The 24,289-nt window shown below is 47.0% G+C and overlaps 1 protein-coding gene across 1 annotated transcript in view; it reads right to left on the reverse strand.

The window, feature by feature from the left end:
- Positions 1-24,289, reverse strand: part of CCDC150 (coiled-coil domain containing 150) — a 99,001-nt gene that overhangs the window by 57,723 nt on the left and 16,989 nt on the right. Inside the window, exons 5-7 of the mRNA XM_083177419.1 lie at positions 18,375-18,443; positions 3,371-3,487; positions 3,158-3,287 (exon numbers count right to left, since the gene is read on the reverse strand). Coding sequence (XP_083033545.1) covers positions 3,158-3,287; positions 3,371-3,487; positions 18,375-18,443 — 316 coding nt within the window. The remainder of the gene's footprint in view (positions 1-3,157; positions 3,288-3,370; positions 3,488-18,374; positions 18,444-24,289) is intronic.

Genomic DNA, 24,289 nt, shown 5'->3' on the forward strand with positions numbered 1-24,289 from the left:
CCAGTAGATGCCACTTGGCATTTGTTAACAGCATAGTGTCATTATAATATTATTCATAGAATATCTCCATGTTGCTAGACCATTAGTACAGTTTATATCCAGTAACAATAAAGTATCATTACATTCAATTAGGTATATTGTGATGATACGCAGGCAACAGATTGTCCAGTATGCATATTGCTAATCATGAAAGTATAGAATATATTCTTTATGTATAGTAATCTGTACCACTTTACTCCTGTTTGTATGTATTGTGTTCTTAGTTTGTTTATGTATTTTTGTCTCCATGGCTACAGGTAAACAGCGCATCGGGCGCAAGACCCAATCAATTCCAAAGTACGTGATCAAGCGCGGCGACGTCATCAGCAATGACTGGGAACCTGGCGGGGTCAGGTGACCGGCCCCGCTGCGTGCAGTGAACGCGGTGACGTCAGACTGGCGACGCACGTGACCAGACAGACGGGACAACGCCCCCGAATGACGCTGCCCTGCGACCACCGGAGGGGTATAAGGTGAGCACTTGTTTGTGTACTTATTGTAACCTGATGAAATTTCCGTTTGGAGAAATGAAACGTCGTTAAGACCACCTGTGTCTATCGTCAATATTGTTGCGAACCACCATATCTGTGTTTATTCATGATCTCAGCGCTGCTGTGATCTGTAGACACCGGGGCCAAGCTACCTTTATTTGGAAGAGTGCCAGCTCTACTGCGAGTATATATATATATATATATATATATATATATATATATATATATATATATATATATATATATATATATATATAATTCTGAGGGAGGGGGATTGCTAAAAAAACAGGGTTTATCAGGTGCTTGTTAGTGGGAAACAAAGAAAAAATGACAAAAAATGGAGATTTCACTGTTGGGAGTTATAATGTTGGGAGAGATTAAGTAGGAAGTTTAAATAAATAAATGAATGAGTAAGAAGGCAAAAAAGAAAAAGGATGAATAAAATAATAACGATAAATAATAAAAGTGAAAAATAAATAAATAAAAAATAAAATAAATAAATTAATGCGGCATGTTTACGATTCCTTTGTAGGAATGAGTGTGGAGGGTATCAGTCCTGGAATACTAACTCACCCTATCTAGTCCTACCTGGAGTCCGTATGCATAGATACTCCAAGCGGCAATAGGCGGCACGGGTGTAGCGCTTTGCGCACAGTGCTTCTGTCGGGGTCTTGGTAACGGCTTCTTGTCCCGGCAGTGCGGCGACTTGCGGACATCGGCAGTGGCTGTTCCTTCTGATACCTTCCTAGGTTCCCAACCAACGCGTTTCACATCGGGTCCGATGTGAAACGCGTTGGTTGGGAACCTAGGAAGGTATCAGAAGGAACAGCCACTGCAGAGGTCCGAAAGCCGCCGCACTGCCGGGGGACAAGAAACCGTTACCAAAACCCCAACAGAAGCACTGTCCCTGTCCCCACACATGTCACTTTTTTTATTAACTAGAGAGGCTATTCCTGGGATCCCAGCAATCCAGGGATTGAGCATTTTTCAATCCTGAATCCCGGAATTGAAAAAATGCCCTGGGGATTGTCATCCCTAGAAGGAAGAGGAACGTATATAGGTTAAGGAAAGAAGGGGAAGGAGTGGTGGCCACAAACAGTATCAGGGCAAGCATACTAGAAGCATCAAACAATAAGAGAAGACAACAGTATGGAGGGTGGAATCAAAGCACAGAAGAAGAAGCATAAGTTGCTACCCATGGGTCCACGGATTAGGATAACACTCAGAAGGAAGGGGTCTAAACTCAGCAAGCAACCAGGGAGCCCAAATGTGGTTAAAAACAGGCCCTTGATCACAATTGCTCCATCGCTGCAACATGACAAAGTTGGGTCTAGTGTGCAGAGAGAAGGGGGAGTTATCTCCAATTAAGAGCTATCGGGGATTTTCCCACTGCCATAATGTGTGCTAACAATTTTTTTGGATCCTATCTGCTATGTTCAGTCTCAAGTCATCTCATGCTTCAGCATCTGGAAGAGGTCCAAGTTCTTGCTGCCAAGTCATTTCATAGGGCATCAAGGAGGTAAGGTTGGAGTCTAGAAGGAGGGCATGAAGCTGGGAAATCAAGCACTTAGACAAGTGCTAATTTTTACATAAACTATTTAAAGGAGTAAGGCATGTAGCACAGTGAGGGTACGGAGTGTAAATAATTGCAAATTTGAAGGCATTCAAAAGGATATCTAGAATGTTAGTTGTAAGCACTGACCCTTGTTTGAAAAATCAGCAGGTAATTTAAACCCTCCCACAGTCCAATTACAGAACCAATTATGGTAGAAGATCCAGGAGGGAAATGTCAGGGTGGCAAGATTCATCTAGAGATAAACTGGGATAAACCCCACCTGACCATAAGAGATAATAGATGAGAGAAACCAATTCAGGCGGTTCACCAGGACTTTAGCATATATAGCTTGTACACGAACAGAAAAATAGATTTTGAAAGCAGATAAGAACCACTTGGATCCGCTAGTCTGCCTTAAACACATGTACACACTAGGGTTAATTTTTTTGTCAGGAGCCCTGGAGACTATCCTCTGGATTGTGTTGGTCACATGCTGGTAAAAGTGTCACTTGTGGTGAGCAAAATCCCCCTCAACCAATGCAGGTACTGTAGAAAGCAGCCTCACTGAGTTAGAAGACGGCGTCACTGGCTCCATGCAGCTGTGGCTCTCGGGGGCTAAGCTGAACTTGTAAGCAACTAACAGAGGTGAAGGAGTTGGCGGGATAAGAAGGTGGCTAATGATGCAAACTATGGGGGATGAGACAGTGCCCAATATACACCACACTCATTACCCCCCTCTACCCCAACTTCTATATTCTCCCCCACACTGCACCTGCTGGCTTTGTGTGATCAAGGGACTGTATTTAAAAGCATTATCAGTTCTAAAAGTATGAATGTGGCTTGCCATGTGTAGGGCATGTGGGGTGCTATACTGCTGGGAATAAAAGTTTAACTGTTTGATGACCAGTCCCTACTGCACTATTACTACACATATTATCCATTGTTAGCCTGTATCCCATATGGTTCCAAAGAGAAAAACAACATTGCCAACTATAGAACCAAAGGTAACACATTGTCAATACCCTGTTTTTAATGTATTGCATACAACATTTGTTTTAGTTTTCCTGTATACCCAAATCTGATTGAAGCTGCTCATTCTTCATTTCCAGTTGCTGACACCTTGGTTCTACCACCTGTAATTTATCCCTCACTTCCAGTCCTTCTCTATATACAGTGTGGCAGTACAGACGCAGCTCCTGTACCTGTAGTTATAACATATGGAAATGTGTTATTATCGATAGTGTATATCTCATGGCTTTATGATAAAACAGCATATACTGCTTACATGTGTTCGCTCCTTTTCAACAGCTTTTGCCATGTTCTGCAATGACAGCAAGAGAACATCTTGCTCCTCCTCAAGCACAGCCCGTAGAGCAGTCTCCTCAGACAACTTCTCCTGCAACTGGGGAGAAAGAATTAGAACTCAATAAATAAAATGATCGCCTATAGTCTCAGAAAGAGACTTTTCATTGCCAGAAATAACACAATGTGTTTGAAAAAAAACACTGGCATAATATTCATAAACTCCATATTCTTCTGAGTATAATTTTCATAATATTTACATTTATTACCCAAGAAAAAAAAGGATTTGTGTACTTACTGTTAAATCCTTTTCTCCGATTCCACAGGTGGCACTGGAGATCTACAGTGGGGAATAGAGGGCGACCACTAGGAGCTTGGGCACTATAAAAACTATAACACTGTGGCTAGCTCCTCCCCTCTACTTCCCCCTGCCTGGCAGTCTAAAGAATTGTGCCCGGAGGAGGCTGGAAGATGCAACATACTTCCGAGAGGAGGGTAACCATCACACGTAAAACATGCACTCTAGAAACTGTAGGACAGAAGAAAATAGAAATTTCTTTCAAACAGAGTCAACCAAACAACTGAAGTGACCAGGGGTTTTCTCTAACAACCTGAATTACCCTGTAATAACTGTCCTGTATATCTGAACTGAAGGAAGAGCAGCGCCAGGAGGGCGTCCAGTGCCACCTGTGGAATCGGAGAAAAGGATTTAACAGTAAGTACACAAATCCCTTTTTCTCCTTCATCCACTAGGTGGCACTGGAGATCTACAGTGGGGACGTCCCAGAGCTCCCATTACGGGCGGGACGGCGCTGAGATCCTTCCAACACTGCACGGCCAAACTGTGAAGCTTGGGCCGCAAAAGTATCAAAGTGATAGGATTTGATAAAGGTTCTTTGTCCGGACCAGGTGGCGGCCCTACACAATTGAAGAACCGAGACCCCTCGGGCAGCCGCCCACGAAGGACCTACTGAGCGTGTGGAGTGTGCCGTAATAGGCGAAGGAGGCACTTGTGATGCCGTCACATATGCCTGTCTGATTGTAAGGCGAATCCATCTGGCCAAAGCCTGTTTGGAGGCAGGCCAACCTCTTTTTGAGATGTCATAAAGTACAAATAGAGAATCTGTCTTTCTCACAGAAGCTGTTCTGGAAATGTAGATTCTGAGGGCCCGTACCACGTCCAGGTATTTAGAATCGCTGGAATCCTCTGTAAAAGCAGGAACCACAATGGGCTGGTTTATGTGGAAAGAGGACACCACTTTTGGTAGGAAGGACGCCTTTGTCCGTAACTCTACTCTGTCTTCGTGAAAAACAAGGAATGGGGGGCGACATGATAATGCGCTCAAATCTGAAACCCGCCTAGCTGAGGCTAAGGCCAGAAGAAGAACTGTCTTCCAGGTCAGGTATTTTAACTCCACTACTTCTAAAGGTTCAAACAGTGGAGACTGTAGAAAAGAGAGGACTAGATCGAGATCCCATGGTGATGTGGGTGTCCGGAAGGGAGGTTGAATTCTCAACACTCCCTGAAAGAAAGTTTGCACCTGTGTCAGCAGGGCTAATTTTCTCTGGAAATAAATGGAAAGAGCAGAGACTTGGACTTTCAGGGATCCCAGGCGTAAACCTGCAGTAAGACCCGCCTGGAGGAAGAGTAGAAGACAAGCCAATTTGAAAAATCTTGGTGATACGCTGCGACTCTCACACCATGAAATGTACGCCCTCCATATACGATGGTAATGAATGGAGGTGACTTCCTTCCTAGCTCGTAACATAGTAGGAATCACTGCTGAAGGAATCCCAGCTCTTCTTAAAATTGTCCTCTCAGTAGCCAGGCCGTCAAATGAAGCCGCTGTAAGTCCGGATGGACGAAGGGACCTTGTGACAGCAGGTCGTGCTGCAGCGGTAGAGGCCATGGTTCGTCTACTAGTAGAGCTGTGAGCGTGGTGTACCACGACCTGCGAGGCCAGTCTGGTGCTATTAGAAGCACTGTGACTGATTCTCTGCGAATGTGTTGCAGAATTCGTGGTAACATTGGAAATGGCGGGAAGATGTAAACAAACTGGTAAAGCCAGGGCATCGTCAGCGCATCTACCCCTTCCGCTGCTGGATCCCGCATCCGAGCACAATATCTCAGAAGCTGGTGGTTGTTGCGGGAGGCCATCAGGTCTATCTGAGGGCATCCCCACCGATGTATGAGTCTCTGGAAAACCTGTTGATGAAGCTTCCATTCTCCCTGGTGAATGTCGTGTCGACTGAGATAGTCGGCTTCCCAGTTCTCTACTCCCGGGATGAATACCGCTGAGATTGCTTGGAGGTGATCCTGCGCCCAGAGTAATATCCGGCTGACCTCCTTCATTGCGGCGTGACTGCGTGTTCCTCCCTGTTTGTTTACATATGCTACTGCTGTAGCATTGTCGGATTGTACTCTGACTGCTTTGCTCCGAAGAAGATCTGAGGCCTCTAACCTCTAACCGTTGTATATTGCTCTAAGTTCCAGAATGTTTATCGGGAGTAAGGCTTCCGGTGGAGACCACAGACCCTGGAATTGATGTTCGAGCACGACTGCTCCCCAACCGCGGAGACTGGCATCCGTGGTGAGAACCGTCCAGTCCCATTTTCCGAATCGCTTCTCCTGAAGGAGATTTCGGGAGGTGGGCCACCACGTCAATGAGAGGCGCGCCCAAGGAGATAGAGTGATTCTCCGATGGAGTGTGAGATGAGAACCTGACCACTGATGGAGTAGGCAGAGCTGGAATGGTCTTGAACGGAACCAACCGTACTGTATTGCTTCAAATGTTGCTACCATTTTTCCCAACAGGCGGATGCACAGAAACACTGTGACTTGTCTGTGTTGTAGCACTAACCGAACCAAGAGTTGAAGAGAAGTAATCTTGTCCTCTGGCAAGAAGATCTTCCGTTGTACCGTATCCAGTATCATTCCTAGGAACAGTAACCTCTGTGAGGGTCGGAGTTGAGATTTTTGATAGTTGAGCATCCAGCCGTGCTGTATCAGTATCTCCTGAGTGCGACTGATGTTGGATAGAAGGATGTCTGCAGATGGCGCCTTCAGAAGAAGGTCGTCGAGATATGGCACTAACGTGATCCCTTGGGATCTGAGGAGCTGCATCATAACAGCCATGATCTTTGTGAAGATCCGGGGTGCCGATGAAAGCCCGAACGGTAGCGCTTGAAATTGGAAGTGGTCGTCTCTGATGGCGAATCTTAGAAACTCCTGATGAGGCGGCCAAATTGGTATGTGCAGGTAAGCATCCTTGATGTCTAGAGACACCAAGAACTCTTCCGGCTCCAAACCTGCTATGACTGATTGTAAGATTCCATTCTGAACTTTACCACTCTCAGGTAGGGGTTGATATGTTTTAGGTTCAGAATGGGTCGTGTGAGCCGTCCGGCTTCGGTACGAGGAAAAGGGTAGAATAAAAGCCCTGTGTTCTTTGTTCCAAGGGAACCGGGATAATTACTCCCATCCGACAGAGCTTTTGAACTGCCTGCAAAAGGGCTGCACCTTTGTCGAGAGAAGCTGCCAAACCGGTTGTGAAAAAGCGGTTTGGAGGCTTCTTTTGAAAATCTATTTTGCATCCGTAGGTCACAGATTCTGTGACCCAAGCATCCTGACTGGAGAGACACCAGACCTGATGATAGAGACGCAGCCGTGCTCCCACCCTGGTCTCCCCTAAGTGGGGCTGAGGTGTGTCATGAAGAGGGTTTTGAGGCCGGCTTGGCGTCCTGGTGTGTTGTGGAAGCGACACCTCTTCCCTGACCTCTGTATCCTCTGCCACTAGAAAGGCCAACTCTCGCACGCCCCCTGGAATCTTGCCGTAGGGCGAAAGGTCGGTCCCTTAAAGGGCCTCCGAGGAGGCGGAGGAGGGGCTGCAGAAGGTAAGAAAGATGATTTCCCCCCCCGTGGCCTGGGAAATCATCTTGTCCAGCTCCGGCCCAAACAAACACTCCCCCTGAAAGGGCAGAGCCTCCACTGCTCTTTTGGATTCCGCATCTGCCTGTCATTGGCGTAGCCAGAGGGCTCTGCGAGCCGAAATGGACAGAGCGGAGATGCGGGATGCCAATATACACACATCTGAATAAGCCTCTACAAGGTAAGCAGCGGCTTCTTTTATGTGGTCAGCTAAAGCCACTAACTCACCTGCCGCTGGATCGTTACCGAGATTCTCATAAATCTGGGTTGCCCAGGCCTCCATCGCTTTGTTCACCCAGCATCCCACTTGTGCAGGACGTTGTACCAAACCCGCAGCCGTGTAGATGTTCTTAAGGGTGGCTTCCAGCTTCTTGTCAGAAGTCTCCTTCAATGAGGATGTTCCCGGGATAGGCAGGACTGTCTTCTTAGAGAGACGGGAGACCGATGGGTCCACTGAAGGTTGAGTCTCGCATAATTTTCTACTGTCTGCAGGAAAAGGGTATGCAGTTAAGAATTTGTTGGAGACCTGAAAACGTCTATCTGGATGAAGCCATGCATCCTTCAAATGTTGGTCTAATTCCTCAGACACTGGGAAGGCAGCCGCCTGCCTGCGACGCTTACCAAATATTTGAGGGCGATCTGGAAGAGCAGCCTCGTCGTCTACTTTTAAGGTAGACTTAGGGGGGTATTCAATGTCAGGGGCACGGCTGTCGAGCTAGCGAGACAGCCGTGCCCCTGTCCCGTTTTTGGTGAGCTCGCCTGGAGCTCGGCAGTCGGGATTCAATGTCCCGGCCGCCAAGCGGCGAGAAGGGGGCGTGGCCGCGAGTTGCGGCCGGGAAGTGACGAGCTGCAGCCGGCAGCTCGTCACTTCCCGGCTGTTCTCGGCAGAACGAGCCCGACAGCTAGAGATGTCGGGCTCGTTCTGACAGGAAACCCTGTTCAATGCTGTCGGGGAAGACAGCATTGAATAGGGCCCGTCGAGCATCTCCCCCACGGGAGATGCTCGACGGCGATTGAATCTCCCCCTTAACCTTAGCAATCAGGTCTTCTAATCCCTGTGAAACCGGATCAGGGGCTGGTTGTACTTGTAACATATCAATAGGGTCAGTGTCAGGATACTGTCCCTCCTCAAGAGGAGGCATGTCATCATCCGACCCATATGCATCCAATCTATCAGTGAGCAGACGGCTCTCATTAGACAAAATGGGCGGAGCTATAGGATCCGCATCCCTAGGGATAAGGGCCCTGGTTAATGATTCCACTGCCGAAGTTAATTCGGCCTGTTGAGACCTAGCAGTCTCTCTATCTCTGGCCCTTATTCTGATTGACGCGGACTTTACCGCATACTTTCGGATCGCGTCTTTTCGTCGTCTGCGCATGCGTGGAGAACGCCACGCGCATGTGCCACGCCTTGACTCCGTACCAGTTCGGCCAAATCCCGTCCAAAACTGTTCCCCGCAATCAGTCGGGAAATATGGGCGTATTATGGGCGTCATGCGGAATGACACATGGGCGTAGTTTCAAAGTGGGCAAAACGGGGCGGAAACATGGGCGGATACGGGGGAGTACACTTATGTTGGGGGGCGTACATTCGGATAGCACTCCGAATGCACGCGATCAAAAAGGGCAGAAATGTGCGGTGTCCACAAGTGTACTATTGCTTTGCGGACACCACTCGTTCATGCGGTAGGCGAACGTACGCCTAATGACTACAAGCATTAACACCTGAACCCAATAGAATCGACTCCTTTACTCATTACTCACTAATAGGCCGCTTGTCAGTGCTTTAATTGAAACCATTGCTGCTTCAAGGAAACCTTAGTAATCCCCCACATATGCTGTACTTGTCCCACACTTAAAAACTGCTAACAATGGACATGACTGAATATTAATACTATCAATACACATGTGTATTCGACATGTACTCATGAAACCACACATTTTTGGGTAAAGTAAACAAATTTATTTGTATACATGTCACAGTCAATGCCACTGTGATGCAATGACCAAAAAATACAAAATACAAAAAAGAAACAACATGGCAGGAATGTAGCAAAATAAATAATAATACAAAACAAATATAATTGCACACAGATGGACTCCAGCACCTCCTATGAGCCACTGCACATGCAGCCAGTGGGAAATGAGGATGCTGCTGGCCCTTCTACAGCAGGGCAACCTGCACCTGACCATTCTACAGCAGGGCAACCTACACCTGGCCCTTCTGCAGCAGGCCAACCTGCAGCTGGCTCATATGCACCATCAGCAGAATCATTTGGAACACAACCGGGGACTTCACAAGATAGTACCATGGCCATCACTTCAAGTACAGCTGACACTAATGGCAGGCAAAAGAGGGCAACAGGGGAACCAAAAAGGACATATGAAGCAAGGGCTCATCTGGTTACCCTCAGCACGTGATTGGACACAAGAAGCTGACACACACAGCACAATGGAAGATTTGGGACCACATAACGGTGGAGATTAATGCAGCCACAAGTTCATTTGCGACCACGTTTGGCCTTGGTAGGCTCCTTGGCCTGTGCAGCAGCTCTTCGGGGACGGCCAGATGCTGGGGCAGGTGGAGCAGATGATGTTGAGGGGTTGGCTGGTCTACCCTCTCCTGCCAGCAGGGAGTGTTGCCGGTGGTAATGCACCAGAAACGGATGACATTAGGACCCTGTTGCTGGTAACCAGCTCCACCATAAGCTCATTATGGTGGAGGAGGAGATCATTTTGGCGGGTGGCTTGCTCGGCCAGCACCTGAGCACTTGCAGCCATGGCCTGATGTGACTCAGCCATGGCCTGCATGCTCGCAGCGATGGCCTGCTGGGTGCTGACCAAGCTCGCCAGGATCTCCTCGGTCCTATGCATCCGTTCTGATGCCAAGTCTCCCTGCTGGTTGATGTCCCCAAGCATCTGGGCCAAGGCGGCCAAATCGGCTTGGGCCGATGGCGGCTGCTGCTGCACAGGCCTACCACTGGGGCCAGGTGGCACGGACTCCTCCACCTCCTGAGCAGAGTCGTCACCAAGCGGTGGGGTGTCTGTGGAAAAAGATAAACACAATTAGGAGACATTCTAAGATAATTACTTGCACAAGTTTATGGCATGACCAATATTTACCTTCCAGAAAAGACGCAAACACTTCAGCTGGGGCCTCGCTATCCATCGTGCTCACCCCCCTGATCTCCTCAACTGATATACAGCTTTTGGCCATCAACTCCAGGGGGGTGAGCTCTAGCCCTGATGGCATGGGCCCGGCCCCAGATGTCTGGCTGTGTTCCCACCGCTTGGTCATCTTCCTCTTCAGGTTGGTTTTGAAGTCCTGCCACCTGCAATGTAAGTTGACATATTAATACATGTCACTCCAGATGTTAGCTGTTGCAGCCATTGCTCTGTGCTACATATTACGACATGTGATTAATGTCCGAAAGATAATATTACATGCAACTATGATATCCACCGTTACAATACACATTCACAATCACCCTACTCTAACTCTCACCGAAATAACATGGCAATAATGTATGTGTATCGTAACAACCTCACGGGCCATTTGCAAAATCCATCTAAGCATCAATTCAATCATTACTTGGCTATTACTGGGCACATGTATCACAAAACAACTTGCCTCTTCTTCACATGGTCCGTCTCACGAACTTGTGGCGCTACTTCATTAATCTCTGCCGTTATCTGTTCCCAAATCTTCCATCTGCGTGTGTGTGTCAGCTTCTCCGATGGACACTCAATCCAATCACGTGCTCGGGGAACCAGGATGGCAAGCTCCTGTGCTTCATATGCCTTATTTTTTTTGGGTGGTTCCTCTGTTGCCCTGGCTCTCCCCTTGCCACGTCCTTGGCCACGCCCCCTGTCACGTGTCGCTGCACTTGAAGTGCTGGCCATGGTACTACCTTGTGAAGTCCCCGGTTGTGTTCCAATCAATTCTGCTGATGGTGCATATGAGCCAGCTGCAGGTTGGCCTGCTGCAGAAGGGCCAGGTGTAGGTTGCCCTGCTGTAGAATGGTCAGGTGCAGGTTGCCCTGCTGTAGAAGGGCCAGCAGCCTCCTCATTAACCACTGCCCGCATGTGCAGTGGCACATAGGTGGTGCTGGAGTCCATCTGGTCAAATAGTTGCTGCAGATCTGGGTCCACCTCTGGTTGTGATCCAGACATGTTAGCAACAACATGGTCACCTTCTAATACACCTTTATATACTGTTTGTGTATCCTGTTTGGCGGACATCAGCGGCAGCTGCGTTCCGTGCGTGAGCGTACGTCGCTGTTTTTTCGCGCCGCATACGGTGGCGGAAATTCCATTGTGTAAAACCTGGCGAAAGTTCTACATGAAATACTGGGCACCAATGCTAACATTGCATAGAATCTTCTGATACACCTGTGACTATTGCACAATACACATGCTATTTGCTAGCATGACATGACATTTGAGTCATGACTACTGTGGTATTGTGGCGTTTGATTGCAAGCTAAAAGTAGCCCAATCCCTTAGATAATCCAGCCCACAAGTCATGCAATACTCATCTCTACTATTATAGACCACACATGTGAGAGGCCTATAAATAGTGACTTGCTGCTAGAATCATTTGTCTCCAGATCTGGACTTGTCAGGGTCTAAGGTAAGCTCTTCCATGCTCCTTGTAGATATGATATCCATTAACAATGTAAGTGTATGAATGTATGCACCATTGCCTCACTGACTACAGATTGTTGGGTCAGCAAAGTGCGTGTAGCATTATTGCAACATGTCACATGTTCACTATTTCACTCACAGGTCTTAAACCTGTGTGGGTTCATCTATTGCAGGACAACATGTCCCAGCAATAGATGAAATGTCTCATAGTACATGATGTCGGCAAAAAATGCTGACACCTTTATCTGAGTGTTTGGGACGGTGTGTATTGAGTTCATATTATTGTGTCATCATTATAGAGTCAAATGGATCTGAGGGATTTCACGGGGCGGCCATCTATTGTACGTATTGAAGGCTACAAATCTATTTGTAGTGGGATATGGCCATTATGTGCATAGGTGCATCAGTATTTATGTTCATTTCTTTATAGGTTGCTGAAGCAATGATGCGCTACATGGAGAGGAGGCTAAGGGCACTTGCGGCTCTCCCCACTCGTCGGCCAAGGAGGCCAGGACGTGCTAGAATCTATCGCACACGGGTGACTCTGTTTGCTATGCCCGATGATGAGGTACTTACTAGGTACCGGTTACCGCCACATGTCATTCTGGATCTGCTCACCTTAATTCAGAGCGATCTGGAACCTCTACACGGGATCACGACAGCAATTCCGCCTCACACACAGCTGCTGGCGGTGTTGCATTTCTGCGCCTCAGGATCATTCCAACAAGTAGTGGCAGTACTTGCTGGAATATCTCAGCCGGCCTTCTGCCGAATCCTGAGGCGTGTGACGTCGGCCATGTTCAGGCGCAAGGGGCACTTCATGGCCATGACATTTGCCACCGAGACCCTGCGCAGAAGCCAGCAGGCCTTCCATCAAATTGCTGGCTTCCCTAATGTGATAGGGGCTGTGGATGGCACCCATGTACCATTTGTGCCTCCATCTCGAAGTGAGAAGATATATAGGAACCGCAAATTGTTCCACTCACTGAACGTGATGGTGGTATGTGGCCCATCCATGGAAATTCTCGCCTTCAACTCGAAGTTTCCCGGAAGTGCCCATGACTCTCATGTCATCCGACAAACCGGGATATGGCAAAGACTACAAGAGCTGGAAGGCCGTGATGCGTGGGTTCTGGGTGACTCCGGTTACCCATGTACGCCCTGGCTACTTACGCCGTACAGCTACCCAGCACCGGGCCCACAGGAGGCATTCAATCGGGCGCATGTTGCCACCAGGCAAGTGGTGGAGCGCTCAATTGGCCTTTTAAAAGGTCGATTTAGAGTGCTCCACCGCACTGGTGGTGACTTACAATATGCGCCTCAAATGGTGTCGAGGATCGTGGGCCTGTGTATATTTTTCCACAACATTGCTGTGCGGCGTGAGATACCCTTTGATGAGTGGGAGGTACCATCTGAGCCGCAAGATCCGCCCATGCGCCCATCCCGCGCCCCTGAATGCCGGAGGGGATACCAGCTGCGGGACTCTGTGGCGCAAAGATACTTCAGGTACATGTTATCGAGTTGACAGAACACACCAATTGTAGTCAAAATCAGCCCTTCAAATAAGTACAGTGTGTTAGTTGTCAGTGTTACAAAACTAAAATTAGCCAGCCTGCCCTCCTAATGGCAAAGAAATAGGAGATATTTATCATATGTGCTTAGTTTTGGGGGAAGTTCAATATAGGTGCTAATTATTATACCTTGTACAAGGGATCTTATGTGTTTGTTATATCTTCATTATTGTAGTTGATACTATCCCTGATGACTGGTGAGTACATTGATTTATTCTCTAATGTGTTGGGGATTTTTTCCTGTGTTGATGTATGATTTGTTTGCAGATATATATATATATATATATATATATATATATATATATATATATATGATATTTGAATTTATTCACATGTTTCAACATTTCAAGGAGCAGGCAGGCAGGCAGGCAGGGCTGGTGTATAATGCTGGTCTCAGGATACCTGCAAGTATGTGTATGTGTCTTTGACACATAAATGTACGCATACACATAGATGCATAGAGTAAGTAATGCTAACTACAGCTATGCGTTGCTAAGCTATAGCACGCGTTGCTTGGCGGAGCCAGGCGTCATTGGTTTTGCTAAGTGCATACACACTGTGTTTTATATATATCAGATTTGTTCATTGCCATACATCAGCACTACTGTTTTTAAGGCATGCGAATTTGTCACCATTTGTGTTGGCGCAGAGACGCTGTTCATGTAAAGATGAACAATAAAGTTATTAACACAAATAACTGTGATCAACCAATGCCACCACCTGATTGGTTGATAGATGCCATTGTTAACATGGCGGAGACACGAAGGGCAGACCCCTTTACACATGCGGAGCTGAGGGTTCTGGTCTCCGTCATGGAGACAAGGCTGGGCCGTGCGGGGCCCTTTATAACTAACCGCCATAAGCGGAGGGCATATGCTGCGGCAGGGCGCCGTATTTACGCCCGCACTCGGGTGCGGAGGTCCCTCGGGCAGCTCGAGAGGCGGTGGTCGGACCTCCGCAGGCGCCAGCCCCAGCTATTGCAGCAAATCAGGGGCGAAATTGCTGAATGTGAGTATTTTAGCTATGAAATTTCGCACTTACAACATAGCATATATAAACAATAACATGTGTCTCATGATAAGTGGGTGTCCATGGGTTTAAAAGTCCATAGACTGTTATGTGTGCTTCTTCCTGGTTAACATGCAGTCATGTGGCTTTTATATGTAATGACATAGCATTGAGGATTCTGATGCATACAATGTGCCAGATCTAAAATGTGTTACACATTGATAAATGCCAGGGTTGTAATGTTTGAACAAATTACTAACAATCACATAATAATTTCAATGTCACATTTTTGAGTCCATTAACAGTAAGGAGCTACTTGCCTGCATCGTTTGCCATCATTATCACCCTTCCATGTATGTCTTGTTATGGATTAATACATGTGCCCCAATGACCCGACATTGACCATGATTTTTTTTTCTACCACACAGCACGAGCCCGAGGCCGACAGGCCCGTGAAGAGGCCGAGGCAGCCCTGGCCCAGGAGGAGGCCCAACACCCAGAGGAGGAGGTGGCGGCAAGGGTGGAGGAGGAGGAAGTGGAGGAGGAGGAGATGGTGGAGGAGATGGTGGAGGAGGTGGTGGAGGAGGAGGAGGTGCCTGAGGAGGTGGTGGTGGAGGAGGTGGAAGAGGAGGAGGTGTTGGTGGCGGAGGAGGAGGTGGAGGAGGAGGTGGTGGTGGTGGAGGAGGAGGTGGAGGAGGAGGAGGTGGAGGAGAAGGAGGTGGAGGAGGAGGAGGAGGAGGTGGAGGAGGAGGTGCTTGTGGCGGAGGAGGTGGACGTGGTGATGGTGGCAGAGGAGCTGGCGGAGGAGGGGGCTGAGGAGGCCACGGTTGCCCCAGAGGAGTCAGATTCAGAGGGGGAGGAGGCGTGCCAAGCCCCGGAGTCCCAGCAGATCGGTATGTTTACATAATGCATCATTCATGAAGTAGTTGTACTGGTATTTGTTATGTAGCACTGGTGATTAAAAATTGTGTTCCAATACTATTCATATAGACCCCAAAGTGGGTAGCTACAGATACAGGTACGGGTTAGATGGGGTGTCCAAGGCATCCCTTTCATCCAGGACACCTCTCAATTACACAGGTTTGTGGGATGGGTTGGAGCTCCATTTTGACTGCCACATAACCGTTGTAGTTAAACAGGATCCTGGAGTAAAGGGATGAGTGGATCATTTGTGGATTAAATTCACCTGCTGCAATCGTAGATTATGACCCATCAAATAGTGGAATCTATATTGTTGGTGAATGTTATTTATAAACTCTAGGATGTATGCTATAAATGGAGTATGGGCCGGCCTACCTTGGAATGGAGTCAGAAGTTGCCAGTGTCCCAGGAGCCTCCTCTACCTAAACACCCCCTGTAGTTCAGATTGTTTTTTTGCCGTCACAGAATTGTAGGTTGGTTTAGACAGAATTATGATTTTGAGGATGTGTACTGTGCATTCCTGACATTTGCATAACTCCCATGCCACGAACCATCACTGAACTTAGACTGAGCAGATTGTGACAAGTTCTTATTGACGGAGGCCATGACATGCTTGTCATTGGTTAGTCATGGGTGGGTTGTGACTGAGAAGAAACACTATGACTGTTATGTCTTCTGCAGAGTAAAGGGTAGAGGCAAAAAAAGACAGTATGTAGTAAATAACTTTGCATGTATGTATATATGTATGTGTCATATCTATTTATCTATGTGTGTCTCTATCTCTCTACATAGATATATATATATATATATATATATATATATATACACACACACATGTCACCTAGCATTTGTGGAATTTATGTCGCAGTATGTGAAATGTATGCATGAATAACATGACTAATTTTTGCCCCTTTGACATGCCCACAGATGACACCACACCGGCAGATGAGGGGGTGCGTGGGGCCCTCCTGCGGGCGGAGCACCACTTGAGGCTCCTGCTAGCCGACCTGCAGGACCTCAGAGATCTGCTGATTTAATTTATTATTTGATATTTTTTTATTTATATGTTCATTGTGTTTTCTAATAAATTGTTTATGCAAGTTCACAGTTGTTGGTTTTCTTTGCACATTAAACAGTATATGTGTAGATTGTTTATAATCTTTTACACAGGGTCTAATACAAACCATTGCACTTAAATTGCTGTAAGGGTTAATGTGTGCAATGCATGTGTTAGGCATGCTTGTAAGGATATATTGGCATCTAATTGATTCCAATTCCAAATAAGCAGTTTTTTATGAGGATAGGTAATTGAATAAGTGGGTCATGTGATGTCTTGCAGAAGATACTTAATAGTGGGTTGTTTGGCGTAAATACTCCGCTTACGGGCGGTAGCACCGCTTGGCTCCCGGTCGGATGCGGTATTTCCGAGCATACTCTGTAATACTCTGTAATACCGTGCAGAATCGGAGTGTTTCTCCCGCACACGCATGGTTTGTATGTCGTCCGTAAACACGCCCTGTTCTTAAAGAGTGAGTCCGTCCGAATGCGGAGGACACGTGGGCGTTTCTACGGACGATGGCCGCACGCGGCAAAACACCGTGGCGTGCGGACCGCTCCGTAAGAATGCGGGAATATCCGCACCGATCTGAATAAGGGCCTCTATGAGAAGCTGACAATTCAGCAGATAAATGTGAAATCACTTGTGTTAATTGAGAAGCCCAAACAGGGACCTCTTGCTGGGGTGTTACTGGAGTGTCTGTACACTCTGCACAGAGTACAGCTCCCTCCACCTGTGGGGTGAATTTTGCCTGACATCTTCTACATGTCAGCTTCTTTGAAGAACCCCCAGCCATCACACACACTTACAGTTCAAGTCAATCAGATTGAAAAAAAAAAAAGCAAGTGCAAGTAGAGAGAAAGAGGGAGCACCCACAAGTCAGCACTTCCCTCAGCGTTAAAACGCTGCAGGGCTCTGACTATAATTTGAGCACAGCCTTTGCTCTCTAGCAAAGACCTCTATCACCCCACTGTGTTACTCACAGACCAAGGGATGAACAGAGGTCAGCGGTGGTTAATGAGACCTCCCTGAGGCAGGACGCGGCAGAAGAGAGCTCCGGAGCTGTAGTAATGGCGCCGGCAGTGAGGAGGAACGCAGGGGGCCCTGGGAACTCGTCCCGCGTGCTAGGCTCCGCCCACCGTCTATGGCACGCTTTTTAGAAAAAAGACGCGCTACAAACACCGCCAGTAAACCCGACTCCCCTGCTAGCGGGGAGCCGGGATATACCTACCCTGCCTGCTGGCCGGCGGCGGTGAGGCTGTGTGGACTGAGGCGCGGCCGCACGCAGCGGCGTCCAGTCACTCTGGGACGGCGGTCCCAGGAGCCGCAGACCGGAAGCAGTGGCGCAGGGGTCCCCCCCGGCAGCTCCCGCGACGCAGACAGGCAGTCGGCAGAAGCTGCCTGTCTGTCCTCATTGTGTAAAAAAAAAAAAAAGAAAATATAATAACATTTCTATTTGCCCTTAGAGGGCAAAACGTTGCACCCAGCTCCCCGGGCACATTCTAAGACTGCCAGGCAGGGGGAAGTAAAGGGGAGGAGCTAGCCACAGTGTTATAATTTTTATAGTGCCCAAGCTCCTAGTGGTCGCCCTCTATTTCCCACTGTAGATCTCCAGTGCCACCTAGTGGATGAAGGAGAAATGTACCATATAAACAAATCACAATTAAATGGACATTAGACATTAATTTGTATAAGCTGAAGTTTAAAATTTTCTCTATTATATTGGATGATGCAATATTGAATAATACATCTATATTGATAGGCTTTGTGCAGCTGGGGATTGTAACTACTTATGGTGTAAAGTGATAATTATCAGGACAAGACTTCTTCAAAACATGCAGGAAACTTTCTATACCTCATCCAACCTTTGCATCATAGCAGCCTTTGAAGCTCTCGACTCCTCAGCTTTTATTGCCACATCTGTCTGAGGAAAATTAAACAAAAATAAGAGTGAAAAAAAAAAAAAAAAGAATATATATATATATATATATATATATAAGCAAACGAGGATGATCTTCAAAATAAAGTTTTATTCCTTCAATGTGATAAAAGTTACCAACGCATTTCGTCTATAGAGACTTCATCAGGGGAACAGTTCATAATGTATAAACAAAAACATTAATATGAATGTACAGAAGAAGTCAATGTCTCACATGAATTGATTCATTGTAAATGAAGTCCATGTTCCTTTTCTGTACATTGATATTAATGTTTATAGATTATAAACTGTTCCCCTGATGAAGTCTCTATAGATGAAATGCGTTAGTGAACTTTTATCACTGTGAAGGAATAAAACTTTATTTTGAAGATCGTCCTCGTTTTATTCATTGAGAATTTTGGAACTTGTGGACATTTACATTTATAGGCAGTAAACCACTATTGGGGAGGAGGGAGGGGGAGAGAGAGAGAGAGACAGAGACAGAGAGACAGAGACAGAGACAGAGACAGAGAGAGAGAGAGAGAGAGAGAGAGAGAGAGCACTCCAATTGAATCTTTAATGGTCACTGGTGCCAGGCACATAAAGCAATGTATAGAAAGCACTTAACCCCCACTTGGAGAAGGAATGGAGCCGGCACACAGCAGACGGTGAAAAAAAGAATATTTAATGCAAAGGCATTGTTGCAGACAGTGACAGCTGTTAACCTGACAGCTCTTTCAACTGCTCACAGGCAGTTTTCATCAGAAGTGATGATGAAGTGGGGGGGGGGGGTAAGTGCTATATATATATATATATATATATATATATATATATATATATATATATATATATATATATATATATATATATATATATATGCCAGATGACGATCCGGTACACCAACTAAACATGCATCATAAGGGAGGGTGCCCCGGCGGGTCATATGTAGTTTTCCAGCGGGATACAAATCCCCGTGCCCGGCACTCACAAACATCCAAAGAAAAGAGACCTCACTGAGGTCTCTTTTCTTTGGATGTTTGTGAGTGCCGGGCACGGGGATTTGTATCCCGCTGGAAAACTATATATATATATATATATAAAAATATATATATATATAAATATAATATATATATATATATATATATATATATATATATATATATATATATATATATATATATATATATATATATATACACACACACACACACACACAGGGGTTAAAGTGGGCCGGAACCGAGTTCCGGCAGTTCCAATTGAAGCCGGAACTCAGTTCCGCCTCCTTCAGCCAGCCTGCTGCTGCTGCTTCCCCGCCGAGAATCCTGTATCTGGATCTCTCAATGCGGGGACGGGGGGACGCGCTGATGCACCGATGCGGGTGCTGCCGTGAGACTGTCTATGTGCCCCGCTCGGCGCTCACAGTCACAGCCGTCTGTCACAATAGAGACTCTATTGAGTGACAGGCGGCTGTGACAATGAGCGCCGAGCGGCACACAGCGCCGGGCAGGGACTGGCCTGACTGCCTGGTAGTGCTTCCCCCTCCTGCTGTTGGGATTGGCCACCCAGGGGACAGAGGAGGGACCCGGGCTTATGCGCAGGCTGTCACTCAGACAGATTGGCAGCAAGCTAGTGCGGACGCTGCGCAGCTCACCACTCGCTGCCTCTGCCGGACACTAATTCCAGTACCCCCCGCCGGGAGCCCAGCCAGGAGTCAGACAACAACTATTACCCTGAGTGAGTCTGCTTCTGTGGCCTGAGGGGATGGTGGGGGGGGGGTCGGGTTTTGGCGGTCCTTTTCTCTGGCGCCATTTTCTATCTTACTGCGCACTCAGTCTGCTTCTCCTCCACCTCCTGCTCCAGAGTCCAGCCTCAGGCTATGTGACCATAACCTACCTACCTAACCTGCACACTGCTGCCTCAATCTGGTGTATCTATTTTGTTGGTGAGTTAGTGTACTTACTACTGACTGGGCTGAGGAGGGGTAGGGTGGGTCATGCTGTACCTCACTGTGGGGGGCGGGGGTGTTTCATGTATATGATACAGATGGAGTCTGCCTAATTTATCACAGGCGCCCGCCAGATCCTCTCAGTGGCACTGTCTGGGATAGATTGGTGAGAGTGGTGCTGTATGTACTGAATGTATGAGGGTGGTGGTGTAAGTATAAATGTATGCATGTATGAGGGAGGCGGTGTATAAATGTACGTATAAGGGTGGTGTAAATGTATGCATGTATGAGGGTGGTGGTGTATAAATGTATGGATCTGCATGAAGTTGGCTCTTTGGCATCCCTGAACATATTTCTCTTTGTGTCTGACTGGTTCTGCCATGTGTGCTGTATAATTCCACTGGCTCCGCCATGTGTGCCTTATCAGTCCAGGGGTGCCGCCATGTGTGCCTTATCAGTCCAGGGGTGCCGCCACGTGTGCCTTATCAGTCCAGGGGTGCCGCCACGTGTGCCTTATCAGTCCAGGGGTGCCGCCACGTGTGCCTTATCAGTCCAGGGGTGCCGCCACGTGTGCCTTATCAGTCCAGGGGTGCCGCCATGTGTGCCTTATCAGTCCAGGGGTGCCGCCATGTGTGCCTTATCAGTCCAGGGGTGTCGCCATGTGTGCCTTATCAGTCCAGGGGTGCCGCCATGTGTGCCTTATCAGTCCAGGGGTGCCGCCATGTGTGCCTTACCAGTCATGGGGTGCCGCAATGTGTGCCTTACCAGTCATGGGGTGCCGCCACGTGTGCCTTATCAGTCCAGGGCATCTGGCTTTTTTTTGTTTTTTTGTTATTAAAATCATTTATTTGATTTTTTTTTACTGCAAGTTTGCTGTTAAGTGTGCCATATCTAGTGTTCATTCTAGCACCCACCATATTTAAAAACCCATGCAGTTCCTTTTACCTACCTGGGGTGTTGCTGTTTGCAGTAGTGCTTCTAGCACAGTGTGGTCTGTATATCAGTGATATGCAAACCACTCCTGTGCTAGAAACACCACAGCAGACAGCGACACCCCAGACAGGTAAGAGGAACTGCATGGGTTTTCAAATATGGAGGGTGCTAGAATGAACACCACATATCATTTAAGGGGTGCTGCCATGTGTGCTGTACAATTTCATGGGTGCTGCAAGGTGTACTATATCATTGCAGTGGTGCTGCTAGGTGTGCTATATAATTACAGGGGTGCTCCATGTATGCTGTATCAGTCCAGGGGCACCGCCATGTGTGCTGTATCGATCAAGGGGAGCGGGCTTTTCTTTTCTTTTTTTATTTAGAGAAAAAAAAAAAAATTCTTACTGCAAGGGTGCTGTTAAGTGTGCCAAATCATTCAAGGGGTGCTTCCCCACGCATGCGCAGAGCATTGGGACGGGATGCGCACACGTCTTGGGAACATCGATAGTCGTTGGCTACCCCATATCTCTCTCTCTCTCTCTCTGTTGTCTCTGTGAGCTGCAAACACCACAGCTTACTGAGCACCTGATAAACTGCCCTGAACACATACCCTCACATGCATCCACTAGCAGGGGAAATTATTTAATGATCATGGACGATTAAATGATTTCTCCTGCCTTTGCATATAGAAGTCAGGGCCTGCGTTCCCATGGGAATGCCTAGAGTTTTCATGGGGACGCCCATAAAACGCAGCAGGGCATTCCCATAGGTGAGCCCTGTTCCCGCTGCCCTGTTTGGCCCTCCCTCCTTGAAGCTAACAGCACACATCGGAAATGCACCAAATTTACCTCATTCTGAGTGAACCTTAATTAGGCCCTTAGTGTGTTTTAAATGGGTGATGTGTATTTTATTTATTTGTGGGTGACTGCTAGTGTTTTAAAAGCTATATTGGGTGTGTAATACCTATGCATACCCACACAAAGGGTAAGCTGTATTGAAGTCCGAGTTTTGTGGTAGTGTGGGATCCTCATACTGCGTGGATATAATTTAAAGTCCAACAGCAAATGGGTAAACAATGAATATACTTGAAGGGGTGGAGTTATGGGTGTGGCTTCGGTCAGGTGGGAGGTGCTAGGGGTGTGGCCCACAAGGGTGGGTGTAGAGGGGTGAGTTCCACCACCTCCCTTGGACCACTATATATATATATATATATATATATATATATATATATATATATATATATATATATATATATATATATATATACACACACATACACACACACATACACACACACACACACATACACATATATATACATACATACATACTAGGTGATTCATCGCGCCCAATGGGAGCTCTTCAATGGGGGCTTTGCCCCCTTAACTTGTAAACGCTTTTATTGTGTGAACTTGTAAACGCTTTTATTTTGTGAAATATGGTTTGTATTATATGGAGGATTCACTGTATTGCTACTTTAGTTAGAGGTAAATTGTTTTTACGTAAAAGGGCGTATGATTGTGAACGGGGTGGCGTGGTGGAGAAGCAGGTGTGGTGGTGGCACGTGTGGATGGTGTGGGTTGGTGGGGTGCTGTTGTAGGGGAGTGGTGGGTGCGGCAGTGAGTAGTGGAGGGGCGGGTGTGGGTATATGCACATACTGTAGGCTATGCTATGTACAAACTTTATATAACAAAGACATACTGAAAACAGAAAGGTGCACACTGGGTATATGAGACATATACTGAAGCAATAGATAGGTATATACAGACACACTATAGACACAGGTAGGTATAATCCGTGTACACCTGTAGATATATACAGTACATGTATAATAGACACCAGGGAGACTGGGGTCTATGCTGTGTGGTGATACAGGGACACTGATGCTGGTGTTTGTGACAATGCAGACACAGACCATTACCAGCAGTAACACTGCAGCACTCCTATCTACACAAGGCCTCCTAAACATGGCACACACTGACGCACCCGGTGCTGTTGTCTCAGCTGTATCACCAGCAGCAGATGGCCGTCTTATCTTCCCAACAGCCAAGACATCAGCTCAATGGAGGAACAGCGGCTCACGCGGTCTGCTCGGACCACGCCTGGCCGGGGGTGGGCAGAGTAAGGCCATCCACTCGGTGCATGCCGGGAGTGGTTACAGATGGAGGGAGGCGGAGGAATTAACATGTTAGCATGATGCTGTAGGCAGGGTAACCTGTATGGCTGCTCGTCCGGATGGGAGAAATGGCATTGAGTGCCTGCAAGTGTCCTACTCGCTGACATTATGTTGTGGGTGTCTGTGCATATAGCCCGCATCTGTCACTCTATGACTGCGTGTGGGAGTCATAGCCTATCAGCGCACCCTAGGACTCTGCCCAGAGTTATACACACAGTCACCGAGTGACAGATCTGGGCAAAATATATATATATATATCTATATATATATATATAGATATATATATATATATATATATATATATATATATACACATACATAGCAAAAAAAAACAGATTGAGCTTGCTTTGTGCATATTGGACTAAATGTGTATCGCTGCCATTGCTTGTACACATATCTGCAGCGCATCCGTCCCTTACCCATACATTTAGAGGCAGATTCAAGTAGCCTTCCAGTGAAACCACCCATAACCAGACAGAGGTAAATAGCTAAAGGCTGAAATAATACGTTGTCTCCAAAAAAGGAAGCTAACACAAAACTACCGTACAGAGAGGACAACAGTTACTTCACACGTACTGTAAATAGCAGTCCGATTATTCCAGGGAATTAACCCATTATATTATTCATTGTACCAAAATGTGTAAATCATTTGATCATTTTAAAATCATTCATCATGGTCTTCATTCACTTAACGGCACATATTGTTAGGGCTTATTACCACTGACAAACAATGGTCATCTGTCAAAGTTCCCTTTTTGAGATAGAAGAAAGCTACACACATTTGGCATTATAGCTGAA

This window comes from Crinia signifera, chromosome 3, assembly GCF_055691185.1.
Source record: "Crinia signifera chromosome 3, ASM5569118v1, whole genome shotgun sequence".
Lineage (NCBI taxonomy): Eukaryota > Metazoa > Chordata > Amphibia > Anura > Myobatrachidae > Crinia > Crinia signifera.